Source organism: Chelonus insularis, unplaced genomic scaffold (genome assembly GCF_013357705.1).
Source record: "Chelonus insularis isolate UGA/USDA-ARS -01 unplaced genomic scaffold, ASM1335770v1 contig_383_pilon, whole genome shotgun sequence".
NCBI classification, from domain to species: Eukaryota; Metazoa; Arthropoda; class Insecta; order Hymenoptera; family Braconidae; genus Chelonus; species Chelonus insularis.
Genome location: NW_023276540.1, coordinates 409,587 through 427,661, shown reverse-complemented (window position 1 = coordinate 427,661; position 18,075 = coordinate 409,587). Strand labels below are relative to the sequence as shown.

General features: G+C 29.2%; 7 protein-coding genes across 10 annotated transcripts; 4 read left to right on the top strand and 3 right to left on the bottom strand.

Annotated features, from left to right (window-relative positions):
• The first annotated feature begins 38 nt into the window (after window positions 1-38).
• Window positions 39-4,207, top strand: Ubc6 (ubiquitin conjugating enzyme 6). Of its 3 annotated transcripts, none has more exons than XM_035084167.1 (4): window positions 39-618; window positions 1,234-1,314; window positions 1,990-2,194; window positions 3,683-4,207. In XM_035084167.1, the coding sequence occupies exons 1-4, from the start codon at window positions 575-577 to the stop codon at window positions 3,836-3,838; spliced, it is 486 nt and encodes a 161-aa protein (XP_034940058.1). In that variant the 5' UTR covers window positions 39-574; the 3' UTR covers window positions 3,839-4,207. The 3 variants fall into 3 exon arrangements, with proteins under 3 accessions (XP_034940058.1, XP_034940059.1, XP_034940060.1); XM_035084168.1 differs by lacking the exon at window positions 3,683-4,207 and adding an exon at window positions 2,635-2,932 and having other exon boundaries at window positions 45-618; XM_035084169.1 differs by lacking the exon at window positions 39-618 and adding an exon at window positions 723-1,166.
• A 99-nt stretch (window positions 4,208-4,306) lies between these two features.
• LOC118067443 (inhibitor of growth protein 1) lies at window positions 4,307-6,027 on the bottom strand. The gene is made up of 3 exons (XM_035084158.1): window positions 5,744-6,027; window positions 5,374-5,577; window positions 4,307-5,264 (listed from the first exon to the last, which is right to left on the bottom strand). Exons 1-3 carry the CDS (start codon window positions 5,877-5,879, stop codon window positions 4,687-4,689), a joined length of 918 nt encoding a protein of 305 aa, XP_034940049.1. The 5' UTR covers window positions 5,880-6,027; the 3' UTR covers window positions 4,307-4,686.
• A 359-nt stretch (window positions 6,028-6,386) lies between these two features.
• LOC118067403 (probable kinetochore protein NUF2) lies at window positions 6,387-8,204 on the top strand. Of its 2 annotated transcripts, none has more exons than XM_035084103.1 (4): window positions 6,387-6,527; window positions 6,599-6,776; window positions 6,856-7,595; window positions 7,687-8,202. In XM_035084103.1, the coding sequence occupies exons 2-4, from the start codon at window positions 6,621-6,623 to the stop codon at window positions 8,102-8,104; spliced, it is 1,314 nt and encodes a 437-aa protein (XP_034939994.1). In that variant the 5' UTR covers window positions 6,387-6,527; window positions 6,599-6,620; the 3' UTR covers window positions 8,105-8,202. The 2 variants fall into 2 exon arrangements, with proteins under 2 accessions (XP_034939994.1, XP_034939995.1); XM_035084104.1 differs by having other exon boundaries at window positions 6,413-6,527; window positions 6,602-6,776; window positions 7,687-8,204.
• A 260-nt stretch (window positions 8,205-8,464) lies between these two features.
• LOC118067432 (transmembrane 9 superfamily member 3-like) lies at window positions 8,465-12,359 on the top strand. The gene is made up of 9 exons (XM_035084141.1): window positions 8,465-8,776; window positions 9,450-9,645; window positions 9,884-10,006; window positions 10,077-10,315; window positions 10,397-10,615; window positions 10,688-10,972; window positions 11,063-11,415; window positions 11,494-11,577; window positions 11,670-12,359. Exons 1-9 carry the CDS (start codon window positions 8,696-8,698, stop codon window positions 12,001-12,003), a joined length of 1,914 nt encoding a protein of 637 aa, XP_034940032.1. The 5' UTR covers window positions 8,465-8,695; the 3' UTR covers window positions 12,004-12,359.
• Window positions 12,360-12,678: 319 nt separating this feature from the next.
• Window positions 12,679-15,073, bottom strand: LOC118067442 (FAST kinase domain-containing protein 4). The gene is made up of 7 exons (XM_035084156.1): window positions 14,941-15,073; window positions 14,640-14,864; window positions 13,768-14,577; window positions 13,548-13,692; window positions 13,229-13,474; window positions 13,036-13,111; window positions 12,679-12,917 (listed from the first exon to the last, which is right to left on the bottom strand). The coding sequence occupies exons 2-7, from the start codon at window positions 14,772-14,774 to the stop codon at window positions 12,707-12,709; spliced, it is 1,623 nt and encodes a 540-aa protein (XP_034940047.1). The 5' UTR covers window positions 14,775-14,864; window positions 14,941-15,073; the 3' UTR covers window positions 12,679-12,706.
• A 186-nt stretch (window positions 15,074-15,259) lies between these two features.
• Window positions 15,260-15,850, bottom strand: LOC118067419 (GSK3-beta interaction protein). Its single transcript, XM_035084121.1, has one exon. It carries the CDS (start codon window positions 15,688-15,690, stop codon window positions 15,337-15,339), a length of 354 nt encoding a protein of 117 aa, XP_034940012.1. The 5' UTR covers window positions 15,691-15,850; the 3' UTR covers window positions 15,260-15,336.
• LOC118067416 (zinc finger protein-like 1 homolog) lies at window positions 15,817-17,492 on the top strand. Its single transcript, XM_035084119.1, has 3 exons — window positions 15,817-16,146; window positions 16,225-16,530; window positions 16,673-17,492. Exons 1-3 carry the CDS (start codon window positions 16,045-16,047, stop codon window positions 17,210-17,212), a joined length of 948 nt encoding a protein of 315 aa, XP_034940010.1. The 5' UTR covers window positions 15,817-16,044; the 3' UTR covers window positions 17,213-17,492.
• The last annotated feature ends 583 nt before the right edge of the window (window positions 17,493-18,075 follow it).

The following is an 18,075-nucleotide window of genomic DNA, read 5'->3' as shown; positions in this document are numbered from 1 at the left end:
AGTGATTAAATTTAATGACGTCATATGAGCAAGTTCCCCTCTATCAGGTCTGTAATTCCATGTCCAAGATCGTTTTGGCAGTCTTAACTCTTTCGTATATATTAGAACATCGAAAATTCCCGACAGAGTGCTATAGCTAGTGTCCGTCATAATACGTTTTCATGATAATCGGGTGTAGAGTCTTCAGAGACCCTCCCTTAACACTCGATCAATTGTAATTATCCAAGACAAACTGAGTTTAGTGATCTAAAGAATTTTGTTGTGTTGTTTGCACACGGAAGTGAGAAGAGACTTTTCGACAGCGCGTAACGGTATTGTGCAAAGAGGGCGACCTTCAGAATTGACAAAAGCTCCTACTTGAGTTCTATATACGTTGCAATTGAAGACTGAGTTCTTTATACAATCAGTACCTAGTCTTTGAAGCATCAAAATACCTGAAACAAAACGTGTCGTTGAATATTTCATCTCTAAAAGACCACAAGCAGACATTAGAACTGCGTCAGTACCTAGAGGTCATCGAAAGCATTGCCAGACTTTGTCCGACTGATTTTATTCGTGGGGCACACACTCAGAAATGTCTACTCCAGCACGACGAAGACTCATGAGAGATTTCAAAAGGTACGATATCACCAGAGAATGTATCGGTGACAGTGAGAGAATAAAGTGGAGAGAGTGAATCCATTTTATAAAACGAAAGAATCAATTGAGAAAGTGTTGTGCAGTGTAGAAAATCTGCACGCATACGTTTGCACATTGGTACTCTAGACTTTTCATCGAGAACGTCATCCGGAGCATCGTCGTCGCGTTGCCATGGGCGGATTTATTCTTAGAAATAAACGATAGGATACTTAAAACTTATTTATATTTATATCTCCCACCTTTCATGCTTCAACACGCTGTGTTGAACTCCTACATCTAAACGATCGATGATCGCTGTGACATTGATAGAGAATAATTCAGAAGCTACTGCATCTTGCATTTTTTTGCATACATTTAGTTTATTTCAATTAAAAGTTTTTATTTTATTTGTTCGCTGATCTCATCGTGTTGGTAAAAAATGTCAATAATTCATGAGTTGTGTATAGTAATATAAAAACATTAAATGCATTAAATATAATCGATAATAAATTACATGATTGTAAGGAGCGATAACACGAGCATCAAACGTGATTAAATTATTTTACAATGGAGGTTGTGTTTCATAATAATTCTCATTTATTATTGATTTTTTAGGTTACAAGAGGATCCACCAACTGGAGTTTCTGGTGCACCTACTGACAATAATATTATGATATGGAATGCTGTTATTTTTGGGTAGGTATTACAAAAAATGTTATTCTAATCTTTATATTTCTTATTATTTCATCATCATCATGGCCAATAAATTATTTCATGATTGTTCAGCAATGTACATGCTTAAATCTATTGTGAGAATTTGTTGTTTTTCAAAAGAAACTGTTCTCAACCACAAAAAACAGTTATTCTTATTGTGAGGTTGTAGAGAGCATCTTCAAGTATTCTTATATGTAACTATGTAAAAAAAAATATCAATTGCGTCAGAATAAACGTTTAGTCTATTTTAGAATAATTCAAGTAATTATTTTGTTGATGTAAACACATTTAAAACTTGTTAATTATTAGAATTGGAGTAAAAGTTGAACAAATTGCGAATCAATTCAACCATTAAAAAACAGTTATCCACAGAATCTGTTCAACTTCAAAAACCGCATAAAACCGGTGAATGATTGACAAGTTCAGTTACATTTGAAAATGATTTTGATATATTCTGGTATGATAAAGCGTAATAAAAATTTATTTAAACGATGATCTCAGCTTTTATATCGATAAAGTTTAATTTATTATCAATTAATATTTCTTTGTTGAGTTATCAATTACTCATTGTTTTAATTTTTGTTTTTATTATTTTTTATTCAAGTTATAATGATGTTTTAAATTGATTAATATTTATTTTCATTATTATTTTTTCAGGCCTCATGACACACCCTTTGAAGACGGTACTTTTAAACTTACAATAGAATTCACAGAAGAGTATCCAAATAAACCACCAACAGTTAGATTTGTTAGTAAAATGTTTCATCCGAATGTGTATGCCGATGGAGGAATATGTTTGGATATTTTACAAAATCGTTGGAGTCCAACCTACGATGTGTCAGCTATTTTAACTTCTATACAGGTAAATAAACAATATCATAAAAAGAAAACATTTAATTCATTTGTTCGGGATAAATTTTTATTTGACAAACTATTCAATGGTTTATCGTGAAGTCAATTAAATAGAGAAAATTCATACCATCAATTAAATCATCTAAAAAAAAAATTATAATCAATAGATTGATTAATTATATTCATTAAATGTCGGTTAACAGCGGTTGCAATTCATCAGAGTCTCGATTAACCAATTAAAAATTATTAATTAATTAATCAATTATTTAATGAGTAGGTTTATTAAAGTATACAAAAGATGATTATAATTGTATATAGGTTAGTGTTGGTTGAAAGAAAAGTGTAAGATAAAAAATATTTAGTTAGCAGTGTAGGATAATGTTGGATATATTTAAATATACGAAATGATAAATAAATACATAACGAGTTTATTGGCTTATATGATTGCAGTCGCTGTTAAGTGACCCGAACCCGAATTCACCTGCCAATTCAATGGCAGCGCAACTGTATAAAGAGAATCGACGCGAGTACGAGAAACGAGTGAAGGCGTGCGTGGAGCAAAGTTTTGTGGATTAGTCGCTGGCAAATGCGCCTACGTTGTGCCACAATCAACCATCATCAACATCCTACATCAAATGTGGAAGCAAATGTGCAGCCTTACCATGGAGTTAACGCTAACCGCTTAGCATTGTCACTCCCTAAATCAATTAAAAGCTACAAACAAATACAACAAGAGATAACAAAAAAATTTTCAACATCAACCTCTATTGATCATCACAATGTGCAACATTAGATCGAATTTTTACCGAGTGTTGTAAAATAAATTATTATATATTTGTGTATTTATTTATTCAAATGTGAGAGAAAATAAGAGCAAAGAGAGTAAGACAAATTGAAAGAAAGTTAGAGAAAAAGAGAGAAAGAGAGAGAGAGAGAGAGAGAGAGAGAGGTAAAAAGAAGTCAGCATAATTCAATAAGACTATTAGTGATTATTAAATCGTGAGGTATAAAATGTTAATTACCATAGTCTTTTTTCTTCATTTTTTTTTTCTTTCTCAAAATGATTTATTTACTAAGAACGATCAAGCACAGATATTTGTACTTGTATTTAAATCTCGTACTTCTTTATCGTACCTAAATTCACTATACATACAAGAAAAAATATATATACGAAATACTACGTATTAAAATAAAAATAATTATAATAATATTAACAATAATGATAATAATAGTAATAATAAATCACGTTTTGTGCGATTAAATTTTTTTTATACATTTTTATATCCTGTTTATTGAACTCCTAAAGATTAGCTTTATCTAGTGAGTGAAAAAAAGGAAACTTTTGTGATAATTTTAAATAATAAAAATTTTACTCTGAATTTTATAATCTAATCTTAAAAAAATGCAGAAAAATTAAACCTTTTTTTCACTTAGTTATTTGTTGTTGTGTTTTATTTTTAGAATTAATTTTTGCTTAATTTATTGCATATTTTTACAGTCACTGTTGGATGAACCAAACCCAAATTCACCAGCAAATTCCTTAGCAGCTCAGCTGTATCAAGAAAATAAACGAGAATATGAGAAACGTGTTGCTACTGTTGTGGAACAATCTTGGTTGAATTTTCAAGACACTCACGTGGAAGATCCCCGCTGACATTAGGTTCATAAAAAATCAGCAACCGAGCCCGTTCGACTTCTAAGAAAGGGCCATGAAGATATTAATAATTTGTATCCTCATTCCACTCGTTAAGGATAAGAAAAAGCTGAAAAAAATCTCATAAAATAAAAAATTGCAGAATTTTTTCTTATGTCTATCCTTGCGATAACTTCTTGTGATTGTTATTTTTAAGCAATGTGTGTACTAATTATTTTCATTTAGCTTAGAGTTTAAATGACTTTATAAAAGTATAGAATCTCCAAGTGACTTAATGAAATAAAATGTTATACACAATTATTATTGTAGTAATAAATTGATTAAAAGAATGTTATTCAAAATTGATTAGATTACATTAGGGTTTTAAAAAATTTAGGGTAAAAAAAATTTATAATTTTGTTTTTTTTTTCTCATTTGACAATAAAACATAAAATCTTTATTTAACTATTGATAATACGATTAGAACGGTATGTGATTTATGAATTTGTTAAAATACATGTAATGCTTATTTACAATAATTATGTCGTTAATATTTTTATCTCCTTTATAAAACATTTCCTTGTTAAACAAGATGACCCATCCTTAAATTAATACTGTTATTTTACAGTTATTCCAAAGTACAAACTAACTTTCTCAATTACTATGATCATTACACTTGATGATTGATACATATTTATTATCTAACATTTCTTATAAATAATTTCTCATATTTTTTGATCATCAATTAAAAAAAATCAGTACCTTTCATTTCACTTTTTCAATTACATCGTTGTGGATATTTTTTTTAATCTTGAAAAGATCAAAGTCTCAGTTCATATAAAATCTGCATGCTCCAAAAAATACTAATGCTACGATTTTTCTTCTTTCTCTTTGTTATATCTTTCTAATTCTTTAAGGAATTGTGCTTTTGGCTTCATCACGTTCGGACGATCACCTCGACACTTTGGACAGAACCATTTTCCTTTAGGTTTCGTACTTAATGATACGCATGAAAAGTGGAACCATTCAATAGGGCATAAATCATTGTCACAAAGAATCATTTCACCGTACGAGATCTGATCGCAAAGACAATAGGTTGGTTCATCAGGATCAATAGCTAAATCATCCTCTGGAGGAGGTGGAGTATCTTCACGATGTTGATTCTGTTGATTTCCTTGACGTGCCTTTCGTTTTTTCTTCTTTCCTGTAGCTGCAGCTGTTGTTTTCTTTTGATTACCATTACTTGTATTAGAAAGAGCTGTTGACCGATTCTCTGACATTACTATCATGTCCATAGCGTGGGCTGATTCTACTAAAGCTTCTGTTCTTGTTCTTCTTGCTCTCTTCGGTTGGCGTTCAACGTTATTCGTGTTTCCAGTTGCTCCGGAGTTTGCATTAGAGTTTGATTCACGTGTAGGCTCATTACTTTCTTGTTCCTTACCAAAATCTATAAAAAAAAATATTTTTTAATTGGAATGTTTATTTTTTTTTTAAATTCAATTACTAGTGACGTTGAATAAGATGGGAAAGAAAATTGGAGATAAATTTAAATATACCTAAATTACGGAAATCAAGGTCAAGTTGTCGAGTTTTATTTTCTATAAGGTCTTGAATTTGTTGAACAATTTGTAACTTTTCATCGCCAATTTCTTGAGCTGCTATTAGGGCCTGCTGAATTCGTAGGATTGCTCTTCTTTTGCTCACTACATCTGTATCAATTTTTATTAATTCTTGCTGTTGTTCAACTTCTCTGAGGTATGCTGTAAAAATTAACAAGATTGAATTGATTATCTTTGAAATCATAGATAAAAAAAGTAGACAATGAAACTAGGATAATTACATTGAAATAAATTTTTATGATGTAATAAAATTTTTACTGTCGGGAAATTCAATAGTGGATAATCAGAAGAGAATTAAAATACTCACTTTGACAAGTAGCATCCAATTCTCTTAATCGCGAAACATGCCTTTGAATGTCGTTTGGAAGATTTTCAACGCAATCTAAGTAATTTTCAATATAAGTTGCAGAATATAAAGCTTCTACAACAGCTTGATTTAACATCTCGCCGGTTATCTTTCCAACAATATAAATAAATATCACAGATTGCAGATAAAACCCCAATTTAAACAATTCCTGTTATTTCACTTTTCAATTTTTACGATCAACACACAAAGTTTTTCATTTTGTACAAAACAAGATACGAGGCATCTTGGAAAATAAAGTCAATAGAAAGGGGTGCTGTTATTTTTTTATAATTATTGTTCTGAGAATTGGTAACAACTGCCCTCTATTACCTTTAGATTAAAACTCTTTATTTACCTCATAAAATTTACAATAAACATAATTTTAACTTGTCAATATTATTCATATAAAATTATATTTCTAAAATATAAATAAATAAATGTTTTATTTGTTTTAATTGTTTAAATAATATTTTATTACAATAAAAATGAAATACAATTTGAAGAGTTGTAGGGAGCAGCACGATCCAATGTGTGTGCTACCCTCTACATGACAAATGGCGAAATAAATGTTAGGTTATGTTAAGTATTTGAAATTTAACGGTTTTTAGCGGTAAATCCTAATGATCTATGTATAGTAAACAGTTTATTTTAATTTTATTTATTTTTAGCATACTTATAAATAATTAAATAGTTATTTTTGGCACTGAGTTTAAAGTTTATAGAACTTTATTTCCATTGAATATTGGTAATAACTTAACGAGAATCAATGATACTTAGCATAAGATTGGACGTGTTAATTTTTTTATGTTATTTCAGAAGCTGTTTACATTTTAGGACAATGGCTATTACACCAGAGTCAGTATTTACTATTTTATCTGACCTTGCATTACCAGTAACGATGCAAGATTTGCAAAATCCTACAGAAAAATTTATGATTAACATTATGACACATATTTTGAAACGTCTTTCAATAGATGTTGATGCAGTTGAAAAGGTAAGCAAAAAAATAAAACATACATTTTATTCAATTAATAACTCATAAAACAATAGTTGAATCTTCTTTTGTATTTCAGCCAACTATGGATCAGCTTGAAGCCTTGAGAGTTTCAGGTCTAGAGAATGCTCCAATATTAAAAATAATGAATTTAAGACAAGTAATATCCCATTTTAGCCGAGAAATATTCATCAAAGATTTTACAATCAGTGATCTTACAAATCCTGGACCCAAACGTACTCGTAAAATTTTAAAAATATTTGGAAACTTTCTTCTGTATGCTCGACGAGCAAAAGAAGAAATGCAGCCAGACATCGATGAAGTTTTAGCAAGAGGTCAAAGAATTACAGAGCTACGTCAAAAAACTCAAGAGTTACAAGAGAAAATGAACATAAAAGCATTTGGAATTTCTAAGAAGAAAACCACAAGTGATAATTTAGATCGAGAAATAGAAAAAATCACGAAAGAAATTCAAGAAGGAAAAGAAAACATGGAAGAAAAAGAAATGTTGGTCAAGGCTATTAAAGAACGTCATCAAAACATTTTTGAAGATGTTGAAAATAAACGTCAAGAGATTAAAAAAATAACTGACATCACTGCCAAATTAAAAGAAAAAATAGTTAAAGATCCGGAATCATACAAAGCTCGTTTATTAGAGTTAAAAGAACAAATACAAAATAAAGAAGAGAAGCGTTCAGCTTTACAAGATGCTCTAAAATCAAAAAAACCTACCATTGCAATGTTGGAGAATTGTTTAGCAGCAGTTGTTAAGGCTCGTAATAAGCTACCGGAAATAATAGAACTTAATAAAGAAATTTTGTAAGTTTTACTTCAATTATTTCTATTTTTATATTTTTTACAATACATTTTAGATTTTTATTCAATTATTAATTGATTGATTTATTTTTAGAGAAGCAAAGCAGAAAGCTGAAACTTTAATACAGCAAATAAATGAAATAACTTCAACACTTCAAGCTGATGATAATGACTCTTACGACAAAGATGAAGAAGAAATATTTGCTGATGAAGTAAACAAATGTAAAATTTCTTGTGAGGAGCATCTTTCGAAATATCGTGCGACAATAAATGAGCTAATGAATGAAAAGAAGTTCATTGAAAAGAGTTACGCAGATAAACAAGCTGAAGAAGTAGAAATGTATGTAAAAAGGGATTCACTTCGTCGAAAAGTAATGGAAAAAGAAGCAGAAGTTGCCAAATTTCTAAAAGACTGCCAGAATTTGATTAATAAAGAAATAAAAGAAGTAGTTGAGCATCATGAAGAAGCACATGATGCAGTGTCTTTTCCACAGTTTAGAGAAAAACAATAAATAGAAATCTAAAAATTAGGACTGTTTAAAAATTAGAGAATTAGTATTCCAATATTTTTATTGTATAAATTCAAATATATTATATTTTATATAATTTAAAATTTTATTATCACTTTTATAAAAAATATATTAACAAACTATTTAAATCGAGTGTTAGTTTTTATTGTACCTCCTTCTTTTGGGGATTTAATTTTATATATAGCGATAGTCTAACCAAGAAAAGAGTAGTCTTGATTTGGTGTTTAATCTCCCGCCTTCTAATAAAATCTTGTGGGGACGTGACATTAGACACCAAATGGAAACTATAGTCTCGATACTCTTTTAAAAGTATACTCTTTTCTTGGTTCAACTGGCAGCAGCTTTGCGTTGAACGACCATTGACGCCGTCGACGTCATCAAAGCTGTGTGTGGTAGTGGAGAAATAAAAACACACGTATAGACGCGTTTATCTTTTCTGTCTGATCAGAAGTTTACATTATTATAGCTGTTTCTGACAAAATAAGTCGTCATAAAAATACCCAGAAAACTGGAAATGCAATTTAGTTGCTGAAAATTGTGGAAATTTTGTGTAATTTTTTTAAATTTTTCATCATGAATTGGATCCATCATATTTTAAGTTTTCTCATATTTGGGTTTTTACATCCAGTATTGTCTGATGAAGTGAATCATGTCGTAAGTATTCCTAAATATCAACAATTCATAGATTTTTTTTTTCCTAAGGCAACAATATGAAGGTTATGTTCCCTTCTCCAAATTTTCGTTAGATATTATAATAAACTCCGTCATAAGTATTCATTTTTTAAGTGAAAAACTTTCGGGCACGACTACGGTTTCCGTGGCGCCACGAAATGATAATGAATTTCGATAGAACAGTCCAAAATAAGACGAAAATGAAGAATAAAATTTTTTCATATCTCACTTAGTTTTCGAGATATTGATACTTTAAATTTTGGGTTTATATGGGCTTATACATGGGCATAATTTTGGACTACAGAATTAGAGGGTTCTCTCCGGTGGCGGCCTTCGGCCGCACCGTTTAATGAAAAAAAATCACCCTGCAAGTACATTGTACCAAGTTACAACAATTTTGCGAGGCAAAAAAAAATCGCGGCGCCACGGAAACCGTAGTCTCCCCAACTTTCGAAAAATTCCCACCAAAAAGAACGTATCTATTATCGATATTTAGTAAACAATAAAATAAATCAATAATCGCGAATAAATAATTAAATATTTTCTCTTAACTATGAATACAACTGAATTGTGATAAATTTATTTATATATAAATCAGAATAAGTATCTTATCACCTAGATAATTTTAATAATGAGAATCTAAATTTATTTTCAGTACCAAGATGGTGAAGAAATTACATTATGGGTGGGCCCTCTTAGGCCATACAACAATAAACAGGAAACTTATCCCTATTACTCGCTGCCATTTTGTCAAAATCATAAGGATACTCTAGGTTACCATAAAACAAGTTTGCTCGACGCTCTTCAAGGCATTAATTATGTTCCTAGCGGTTTATACATAGGATTTACAAGTAAATATCATGATTCTGATTTACCGTAACAGAGAAGAAAGACGTGAATAGAAGTTGATTTCAAATGGGCCGATGTGTTCCAAAAATTTAGTATGGGTTCTTATGGAGCCAGGTAGAAGTTTAACACGGTTGGGGTGGCCTTGGGTGATCCCTAAACAAAACATAGTATTGAACTTCTATGCAGGTCTATTTTCTCTGACCATAACTTATGCTCTTACTAAAACTTAATTTTGTTTAGCTCCTACTCCAAAAACCGACTATTGTGCTATCTATGTAACTGAAGAAGATGCGAAAGCATTTAAACATGCTATTTACAATCAATATTGGTATGAGATGACTTTAGACAAGCTTCCAGTGTCGGGTAAATAATTTGATACTTAATTATGTAATATCATAAAAAGCATTTTCATAAAGATATTTAATATTTTTAGGAACTATTGGAACAATTGAAAATGAGGGAAATGATTTTTATCTATTTACCCATAAGAAGTTTATTATCAAGCACCGTGGTGATCAAATAATTGAAGTTGGACTTGAGAATGATATGCGTAGTAAAATAACTCCTAATACTTCCATCGTATTTTCTTATGAAGTAAATTGGATGTTTACCGGGGAAGACTTTGAATGTAGATATAGCAAATATTTAGATTCAACTCTACCTATCGCGAAAGTAATGAACTATTTTTTTATTTTATTATTACATTAAATGTCAATCATTACGGCTCGTTAATAAATATCATTTATGTTATAGATCCATTGGATGAACCTTTTATATAGTGTAATAAAAACTGTCGTTGCTCTGAGTCTTATCTACATAATCAATTTACGAATATTGCGAAAAAGACGTTCTTTGTCTAGCAGCTGTCCCATAGACAATACAGAAGATTCTTCAACTAATGATCAACATGACCTCCTTCAACCTTTTCAATATCCTCTAATATTTTCTTCATTAATGGGAATTGGATTTCAGGTGAATATTTTTTCAATTTTACTCCAACTTTTAGAGTCAAAGTAGAATTTAATTTTATTTGTGAAATTTTAGCTTATGATTGGCACAATCCTCCTTTTCATATATGGTACGTACATTGAAATTCTAGAAGAACCAGGATCCTTGTTATCAGCAGCTGTATTTATTTACATCTTTACATGCCCAATTAATGGATTTTACGGAGGAGGATTTTATTTAAGATTGGGTGGACAACTATGGATGCCACAGTTATTATTTAGCACATATCTTGGACCATCGTTAATTTGGGGAGTGACAATGATAATAAGTCTTGCTGCTAATTACTTCCAAACTACTCGTGTTTTATCAGTAGAAGCTACGGTACCTTATATTACTTTCCATATCAATCATATGATATTTATTATGCCATAGGGATAATTTAAATATTTAATTTGGTTTATTTTTTATCAGGTTTTATGGACATTAGTATGTCTATTATTACCTCTATTTACCGCGATTGGTACAGTGTTGGCGAAACATCAAGAAGAAACATTTACCAAGATGAATACTGTTAAGTTGCCAATGGAAATACCAACCAAGAAACAATGGTTCTTACATCCATTGATTTTAATACCTTTCAGTGGTGTTTTCTCATTTGGAGTAATACTTCCGACATTGAGCGATATTTGTGATTCATTTTGGAAGCATAATACTAATGCAAGCTACAATTATATCTGCCTGAGTTTCATGTTTCTTCACATGATGGTTTTATGTACTGGTATTGTAAGCTGTTATCTTTTATTCAAAGGTGGACGTTGTTCATGGTAAATGGTTTTTTTTTAAAAGTTTATTTATTTTCAATCATAATTACTCTATATTTATTGTACAATTATTTTTTTTAGGCAATGGACAAGTTTTTTGGGAGGAACATCTATCGGGCAATACACTTTTATCTATTCGATTTATTATTACATAGCTGTATCAAAGTAAGTCTTATTTATATTTATTTTAAATATAAGGTAATAAGAAGATATCTGGTTATTAATAAATTTATAAAACTATTTAATTTTCATTTCAGAATGGATGGTATTTTCCAAATTATTTTCTACTTTGCCTATATGGCATTAATCAGTGTAGCTATTGGCGTAATGTGCGGTGCTATTTCATCTTTTGCAGTACTTGGATTCTTTGAACGAATGAATTTTCCTTCTAATGGTAGAAACCGTCAAAAAAATATTCTCCAATACGTATCATCAGAGAAATCAAACAATTCAATATGGTTGATACCACATCTATCACTGGAAAAACCAGTTGATGATTTAGAAAAAAATATACTAGATAATATTGATTTACCTCAGTTACATTATTTTGATAATGAAATATCAAAAGATAAAGCTCAGTTTTCAATATAATAAGTATATATACTCATTTTTCAATAATTTTGGAATAATTTTTAATTACAATTTGTAACTTTTCTTGAATTCGACTTATAAAAGTACAATTAAAATTTTGTATAATATTTTAATAACACTAAAATTTTTAGAAATGGTAGTTTTTAGAATTTGTAATCGATTTTTACGGATATTTACTTATATTTATCAATTTTAATATTTGGGTTTTTTTTAGTGTTAAGTAAGAGTGCGTTTGTAATAAAAAAAAAAAAGATTTACATGATATTCATGAAGAATGAGATTCACTTTAGCAACAATTCATTATAACACATAGTAATAATAATAATTCAGTATTCATTTCAACTATACCTCACACTTGATCTAAGTTTATTTCAGTTTTTGTAATGAATTAAACTTATAAAACCAAATGTAATATTTTTCTATACAAATAATAAAAGAATATTTATGTAAATTTCTTTAAATTTGTCGTAAATTTATTTCTAAAAAAAACAATTTATTATTTAGAATTTAGTTCGGTCAAAACTAAATGAATCTTTTGAAAAAAAAAAAATTGCAAATAGAAGTAAAGTATGGATAGATTTTAGTATTATTAAAAAATTATAATAAATTATTTATTTAGTAATTTTAGACACTTTATATACATTGAAATATGTAATTGAATATCATTATAAAATTTTTATTTAATTTACAGAAACAATGTCTTCTACATCACGTTTTTTACAACTGATTTAATACGATCATTCATATAAGTTATTCTTTTAAGTAATTTATCGGTAGAATTAAAATCTTCATAAGATATATCAATTATTTGATAACCTTGTGCTTGGAGTAATCGATAATGTAATAGTACCGATCCTACTAAACTTTTTTCACCTATGCAGTAATCGTGAAATGTATTTGCTATTACTGCTATTCTGAAAAATTACATCAAAAATTAATAAATACATCGTAGTCATTATTTTAAAAATAATTTTCAAATAAGGGTTGATAAGCACAGTTGAAATAAAATACTTGAATAATTTAGTAACAAACCTAATAGCTTTTTCATTCACAGTTCCCTCTGTCACTGGTATCGGTCCTTTCTTCTTATCATAATAAAATATTACATCTGAAAATAATACATAAAATTATTCAATGTTTAAATAGAAAAAAATAATAAAAAGCTATAGCTGTATGCAAGATATATTTTCCACAAAAATAAGTTTTATGCATATTTATTATCTACCTATCATTAATCCTGCATCATCCATAAAATTAGCATCAAAGAAATCTCTCGATGGAAACAGATTCGCAAGAGCATCTGTTATCGCCCGAATAAATGTTTGCTTTTCTCTATTTTTTGTTTGTGGAGAAATAAATAATGGTGATTTATAGTTTAAAAATGATCCTTTATAATCAGGTGTTAATAATTTAGCAACAGAATTGATATTTTGTAATTTAGATTTTCTCACAAAAGGAATTTCTTCATCAACTGCAAAAAAAAATTTTTTTTATGAAATAAGATTATTAAACAATTGAGAATAATAATAAATGATGAATTATACCTGGCAGCATGCTAATGAATTGATTATTTAATACCGATTCCAAATGCTGCGGAGACGCTCGATTTAAAATACTCAAAGCCCACACTACATCTATCCATTCTAAAGAAGTAGTCATATCAGTTATATTTAGAGGTGCTATTAATTCCTGGAAACAATGATGTTATGTATTTCAATAAAAGAGTCTTTAAAGAATGAAGTTATTAAAAAATAAAAAACATACCTGGATAAAAACATCAAAGTTAGAAGGTTTTAATCCAAGAACAGCAAGAGTTAGAAGAAAAGAACATGCATCTCGAGTTCTAACGATATCTTTATGTTTCATGATCCAAATAGAAATTGTATTCATTAACTCTTTATTCCGATATCTCATCATTCCAAGAGACGTCACTATTGATCCAATAATCGGACTTTGCTCAATTTCATCCACACATTTTGAAATTTTTGTACATATTTTTCGTAGAAGCTCATCATGAGGAAAGCTAAGTGATGCCATAGAAAAGAGAACATCTGCAGTCTGTTTTAATGTAAGTTTATCAACATTATTGTTGATAATAGTAAGTAGAGATTGTATGAGAGGTTTCATTCTTGTATGTTTTACGGCTAAACCACTCAGCAGTCTAACACTTTGATCTGGTGTTAAATTAGAAGTATCCATAATGTTATCAATCTCGTTGGGATTAAAAGGAGTTCTTTTTTGAGGTACATCACGATTCATATTTGCACTTTTTCGCACTACTTTTTGAAATCTAGGATCTTTTTCGTAGTCAGCCAATACTATTTTTTTCTCTGAAATCCATCGATTAAGAGTAGTAGCAATAAGTAAGATAGATTTATTGCTGATATTCTCAGCTTCAGATATTTTTAATAAATCTTCTACCGTCTTTGCATTGAATACTTGTTTAGATTTATCACTTGATAGATCAGTTTTAAGACTTTCAAATACAAAATTAGTCATAGAGTAAGATGAACTTGGTGGTTTATTCTTAAATGTCTCTGAAGATTCAACTTTTTCTTGATTCACCTTGTCAATCTGTTAAAAAATAAATCACAGTAAATTTATTTTTGACTTCAAATTGACTAATGACAACTCACTCGTGGCTGGCTTGCAGAAGCAGTACTGGAGCAGAGCGAAATCATTTGATAATTCGGCATAAACCACGAATTCGACCTTGATAAAGATTTATTTGAGCCATAATGGATATTTTTAATGAACTTCAACATTGCCATCAGCTAGAGAAATTTATTGTTGTGAATATTTATATTTATATAATCATAAAGAATAAGCTAACTGGGGAAAATAAAAGGCTTGTAGCATAACTGAAAAAATAATGATTATTTACTTAATCATAATAGTAACGTACTTCAGAATGTGTAGAATAATAGAGTTACCTACAATTAGTTTTTTTTTATTAATAATTACAATTATTTTAAATTTTGTAATTATTGATACATAGTGAGAATATAGGTTAAACAGAGAACCTACACCCGTTTCACGAGCTACTGCTGACAACCATAAAACGCCAAAATGTTGATGAGATATACACATGTTTGAAAAAAATCCGCGAGAATGTACAACTAACGCTTCTATTTGATTAAAATATAAACTAAGTCCGCATTAATCTGAAAATTAAATAAATCAAAAATTGCCTTTTATTTATTTAATAATCGACATTTGTTAAATAACATATGCTTTTAGGTTATAATATGTCCATTTTTATTTATTATAATTAAATATATATTACAAATGATGAAGACAATTTGATATGCATTCGAAGGTAAATTAAAATAGTCAATTATCATTAAGATTATTTAATTTTTTCATCAAATCATTCCCGAATGATTCTCTGTATTTGGGACTTATAGAATCCAACAGACTGTACGGAGTTTCGAAAGTTTTATTGTCTGTATTTATCACTGAATCATGTTGATTTCCAGTAATGGAGAAACCATTTCCACTCACTTCAACACAAAACTTTAGTCCTTCAAGAGTTGTAAGATTTAAATAGATAGAATTATTCGTACTGCAAAGTTTCTCTGATATTTTTATATCTTGTACATGTCTTCTAACATCATTTATGATCGCTTGTGCTTCTACTTTCCATTGATCTTGGTCTAAAACTTTCTCCTCTTCATTCTCCAACATGTTAATTTAATTGTTATGATCATCAGTCTCTTGAAATGATTAAATAATAGAAAAATCTAGAATTTCGGAGAAATATTCTCAATTGAGGTTGGTTATGGACACTGTTGTCTTTGTTGTTGTGGTTATGATCAACTGTTTGGAGTAAAAAGATAGGCCTTTGTCCGCTATTACCGACTGAAAAAATTAAAGAGATCGACGACGTGGCCTCTAAAACATGGCGCAATATAGAATAACACAATTTTGCATAAATCTGTCAGTGGTGATATGATTTTAGCACTTTATACAACTTTCTTTTCGCCGGTTATTTATTGTTAGTTTATATTGTTTATTATCACTCGTTCTCATTCACCAAAAATGGGTCTGTGCAAGTGTCCAAAGAGAACGGTTACGAATCAATTTTGTTTTGAACATAGAGTTAACGTTTGTGAGCATTGTATGGTGTCAAGCCATCCTAAGGTATAGTTTTATTCATTATTTTAACTTTATTATCAATGATATGAATTTTTTATTCACTTTATTGTCTTTATTTTTCAGTGTATAGTTCAATCTTATATTCAATGGCTAAAAGACAGTGATTACGATTCAAATTGCACTCTGTGCTCAGGTGTTTTAGAAAATGAAGATTGTGTGAGATTAACATGCTATCATGTCTTCCACTGGTCATGCCTAGACAGGTATGCTAGGAGTTTACCTCCTACAACAGCTCCAGCAGGATACATTTGTCCCACATGTCAAGCTTGTATTTTTCCGAGATCGAATTTAGTTTCTCCAGTTGCTGATGTGCTAAAGGAAAAATTAGTTAGTGTCAATTGGGCTAGAGCTGGTCTTGATTTACCTTTAGTAAGTTTCTATTATTTCAAACAATTTCACACCAAAGAAATCATTGAACTTTAATAATAATAAATTCAATCATTATCACTAATTGCTATAAAAAATTTATTGTCTTTGAATAGATATTTTATTGGAATATTTTATTTTTCAGCTAAGCAGTGATGCAGAACAAAAGCCAACTCAAGAAGCTCAATCCAAAGTATCTTCGATAGATACACCGGTCTATCAAAATCACGTATCTGTTCCTTCAGTAGCTACTGCTAGAACAAGTAGCAGTGTAAATTCTTCAAGTACCCATTTAAATAATTTACATTCAAATAATATAAAACAAGGACCTCCGTATTCAGTAGTTAACATGGAATCCTCTCATCAATCAGATCGTAAAGTATTTGAAGCTTATGATGACCCAAAAGATGTTACATTTGACCATGATGAAAATAAATATCAAAGAAAGTCTGCATTTGAATGGTTCTTGAGGTGGTGGAAGCTTATATCACGGCCTCCGACACATAAAAGAAACTCTTCAGGATCTTTGTACAAAAGATATGCAGTGATGTTTATGGCTGGCCTACTTTTCTTTATCTTTATCATTATTATCTTCTCCTGGTTGGGAAGAATCCATAGTGAAATTGATCCTGAATTCGATATTATGGGAAATCCCAATCTTAATTTAAAAGAACAAGGAATATAATTCAAAAGCAGTGCATTACAATTTTTTAATGGCAGTTTCAAGTTATTTCTAATTGTAGTCAGTGATAAAAATTTTTATTAAAATAATACATTTTTTACAATGAACATTTATCAATTTAATATATAAATAATAATATTTACAATTAAGTCAAATAGCATTAAATTGTATATTTCGTTCAATTGTGAGAAAAGCTAAATGCTACTTTGTATAGTATATATTAATTAATCAATATTAATAACACTCGTTGAGTATTTGACTTTCTTCTTCTTCTTTATTGTGATCATATCCGTTAATGCATTATTAAAGCTTAACTACATTAATTCATCAAGATAACAATTTATTAATTTATTTAATTATTGGTTATTATATTGTTAATCTGTTTCCTTAGTCTGCATAGTATGAAATTAGTTTTTTAGAGTAATTATTTAATAAATCATAAGTTATTATATTTATTAACTGTTTTTTAATTGAAATTATTTTTTTTTTAAAAGCGATTTTTAATTTTGGAGTACAAATTAACATTTTGTCGATTAACAATTTTATAAAAATATCTCTAAATGTATGATCAGAATTAAAAATAAACAATTATGTTTAAAATTGAATTTCAAGAGATCTAACTTGATTCTAGTAACAGTTAGATACTATATGAAATCAAAGAGTACGATAATATTGCACGCGGCCGGTTTTAACTTTCCGATTTGTATATCAAATTCTACTTATCTTATAACTCGTGTTTAATTAGATCTGTCTGGTTCCGTTGTTGAGATAAAATTTAATTTCACATAGACGTAAGTGCTGATGCTAATGAGAATTTTTATAAGAAATATGAATATAAAACTAATTTTAAATACAATCGTTATTTA

Coding starts and splice junctions, on each gene's coding strand:
- Ubc6 (XM_035084167.1), top strand. CDS start 575: ATGTCTACTCCAGCACGACGAAGACTCATGAGAGATTTCAAAAG. Junction 1,315..1,989: donor TGGAATGCTGTTATTTTTGG/GTAGGTATTACA, acceptor TTATTTTTTCAG/GCCTCATGACACACCCTTTG. Junction 2,195..3,682: donor CTATTTTAACTTCTATACAG/GTAAATAAACAA, acceptor ATATTTTTACAG/TCACTGTTGGATGAACCAAA.
- LOC118067443 (XM_035084158.1), bottom strand. CDS start 5,879: ATGTTAAATCAAGCTGTTGTAGAAGCTTTATATTCTGCAACTTATATT. Junction 5,578..5,743: donor ATTGGATGCTACTTGTCAAA/GTGAGTATTTTA, acceptor TAATTTTTACAG/CATACCTCAGAGAAGTTGAA. Junction 5,265..5,373: donor CCTTGATTTCCGTAATTTAG/GTATATTTAAAT, acceptor TTTTTTTTATAG/ATTTTGGTAAGGAACAAGAA.
- LOC118067419 (XM_035084121.1), bottom strand. CDS start 15,690: ATGTTGGAGAATGAAGAGGAGAAAGTTTTAGACCAAGATCAATGGAAA.
- LOC118067416 (XM_035084119.1), top strand. CDS start 16,045: ATGGGTCTGTGCAAGTGTCCAAAGAGAACGGTTACGAATCAATTTTGT. Junction 16,147..16,224: donor TGGTGTCAAGCCATCCTAAG/GTATAGTTTTAT, acceptor TTTATTTTTCAG/TGTATAGTTCAATCTTATAT. Junction 16,531..16,672: donor CTGGTCTTGATTTACCTTTA/GTAAGTTTCTAT, acceptor TTTATTTTTCAG/CTAAGCAGTGATGCAGAACA.
- LOC118067442 (XM_035084156.1), bottom strand. CDS start 14,774: ATGGCAATGTTGAAGTTCATTAAAAATATCCATTATGGCTCAAATAAA. Junction 13,112..13,228: donor TGATGCAGGATTAATGATAG/GTAGATAATAAA, acceptor TATTATTTTCAG/ATGTAATATTTTATTATGAT. Junction 12,918..13,035: donor GTGAATGAAAAAGCTATTAG/GTTTGTTACTAA, acceptor GTAATTTTTCAG/AATAGCAGTAATAGCAAATA.
- LOC118067403 (XM_035084104.1), top strand. CDS start 6,621: ATGGCTATTACACCAGAGTCAGTATTTACTATTTTATCTGACCTTGCA. Junction 6,777..6,855: donor ATGTTGATGCAGTTGAAAAG/GTAAGCAAAAAA, acceptor TTTGTATTTCAG/CCAACTATGGATCAGCTTGA. Junction 7,596..7,686: donor GAACTTAATAAAGAAATTTT/GTAAGTTTTACT, acceptor ATTTATTTTTAG/AGAAGCAAAGCAGAAAGCTG.
- LOC118067432 (XM_035084141.1), top strand. CDS start 8,696: ATGAATTGGATCCATCATATTTTAAGTTTTCTCATATTTGGGTTTTTA. Junction 10,316..10,396: donor CAACTCTACCTATCGCGAAA/GTAATGAACTAT, acceptor TTTATGTTATAG/ATCCATTGGATGAACCTTTT. Junction 11,578..11,669: donor TATTACATAGCTGTATCAAA/GTAAGTCTTATT, acceptor TTTTCATTTCAG/AATGGATGGTATTTTCCAAA.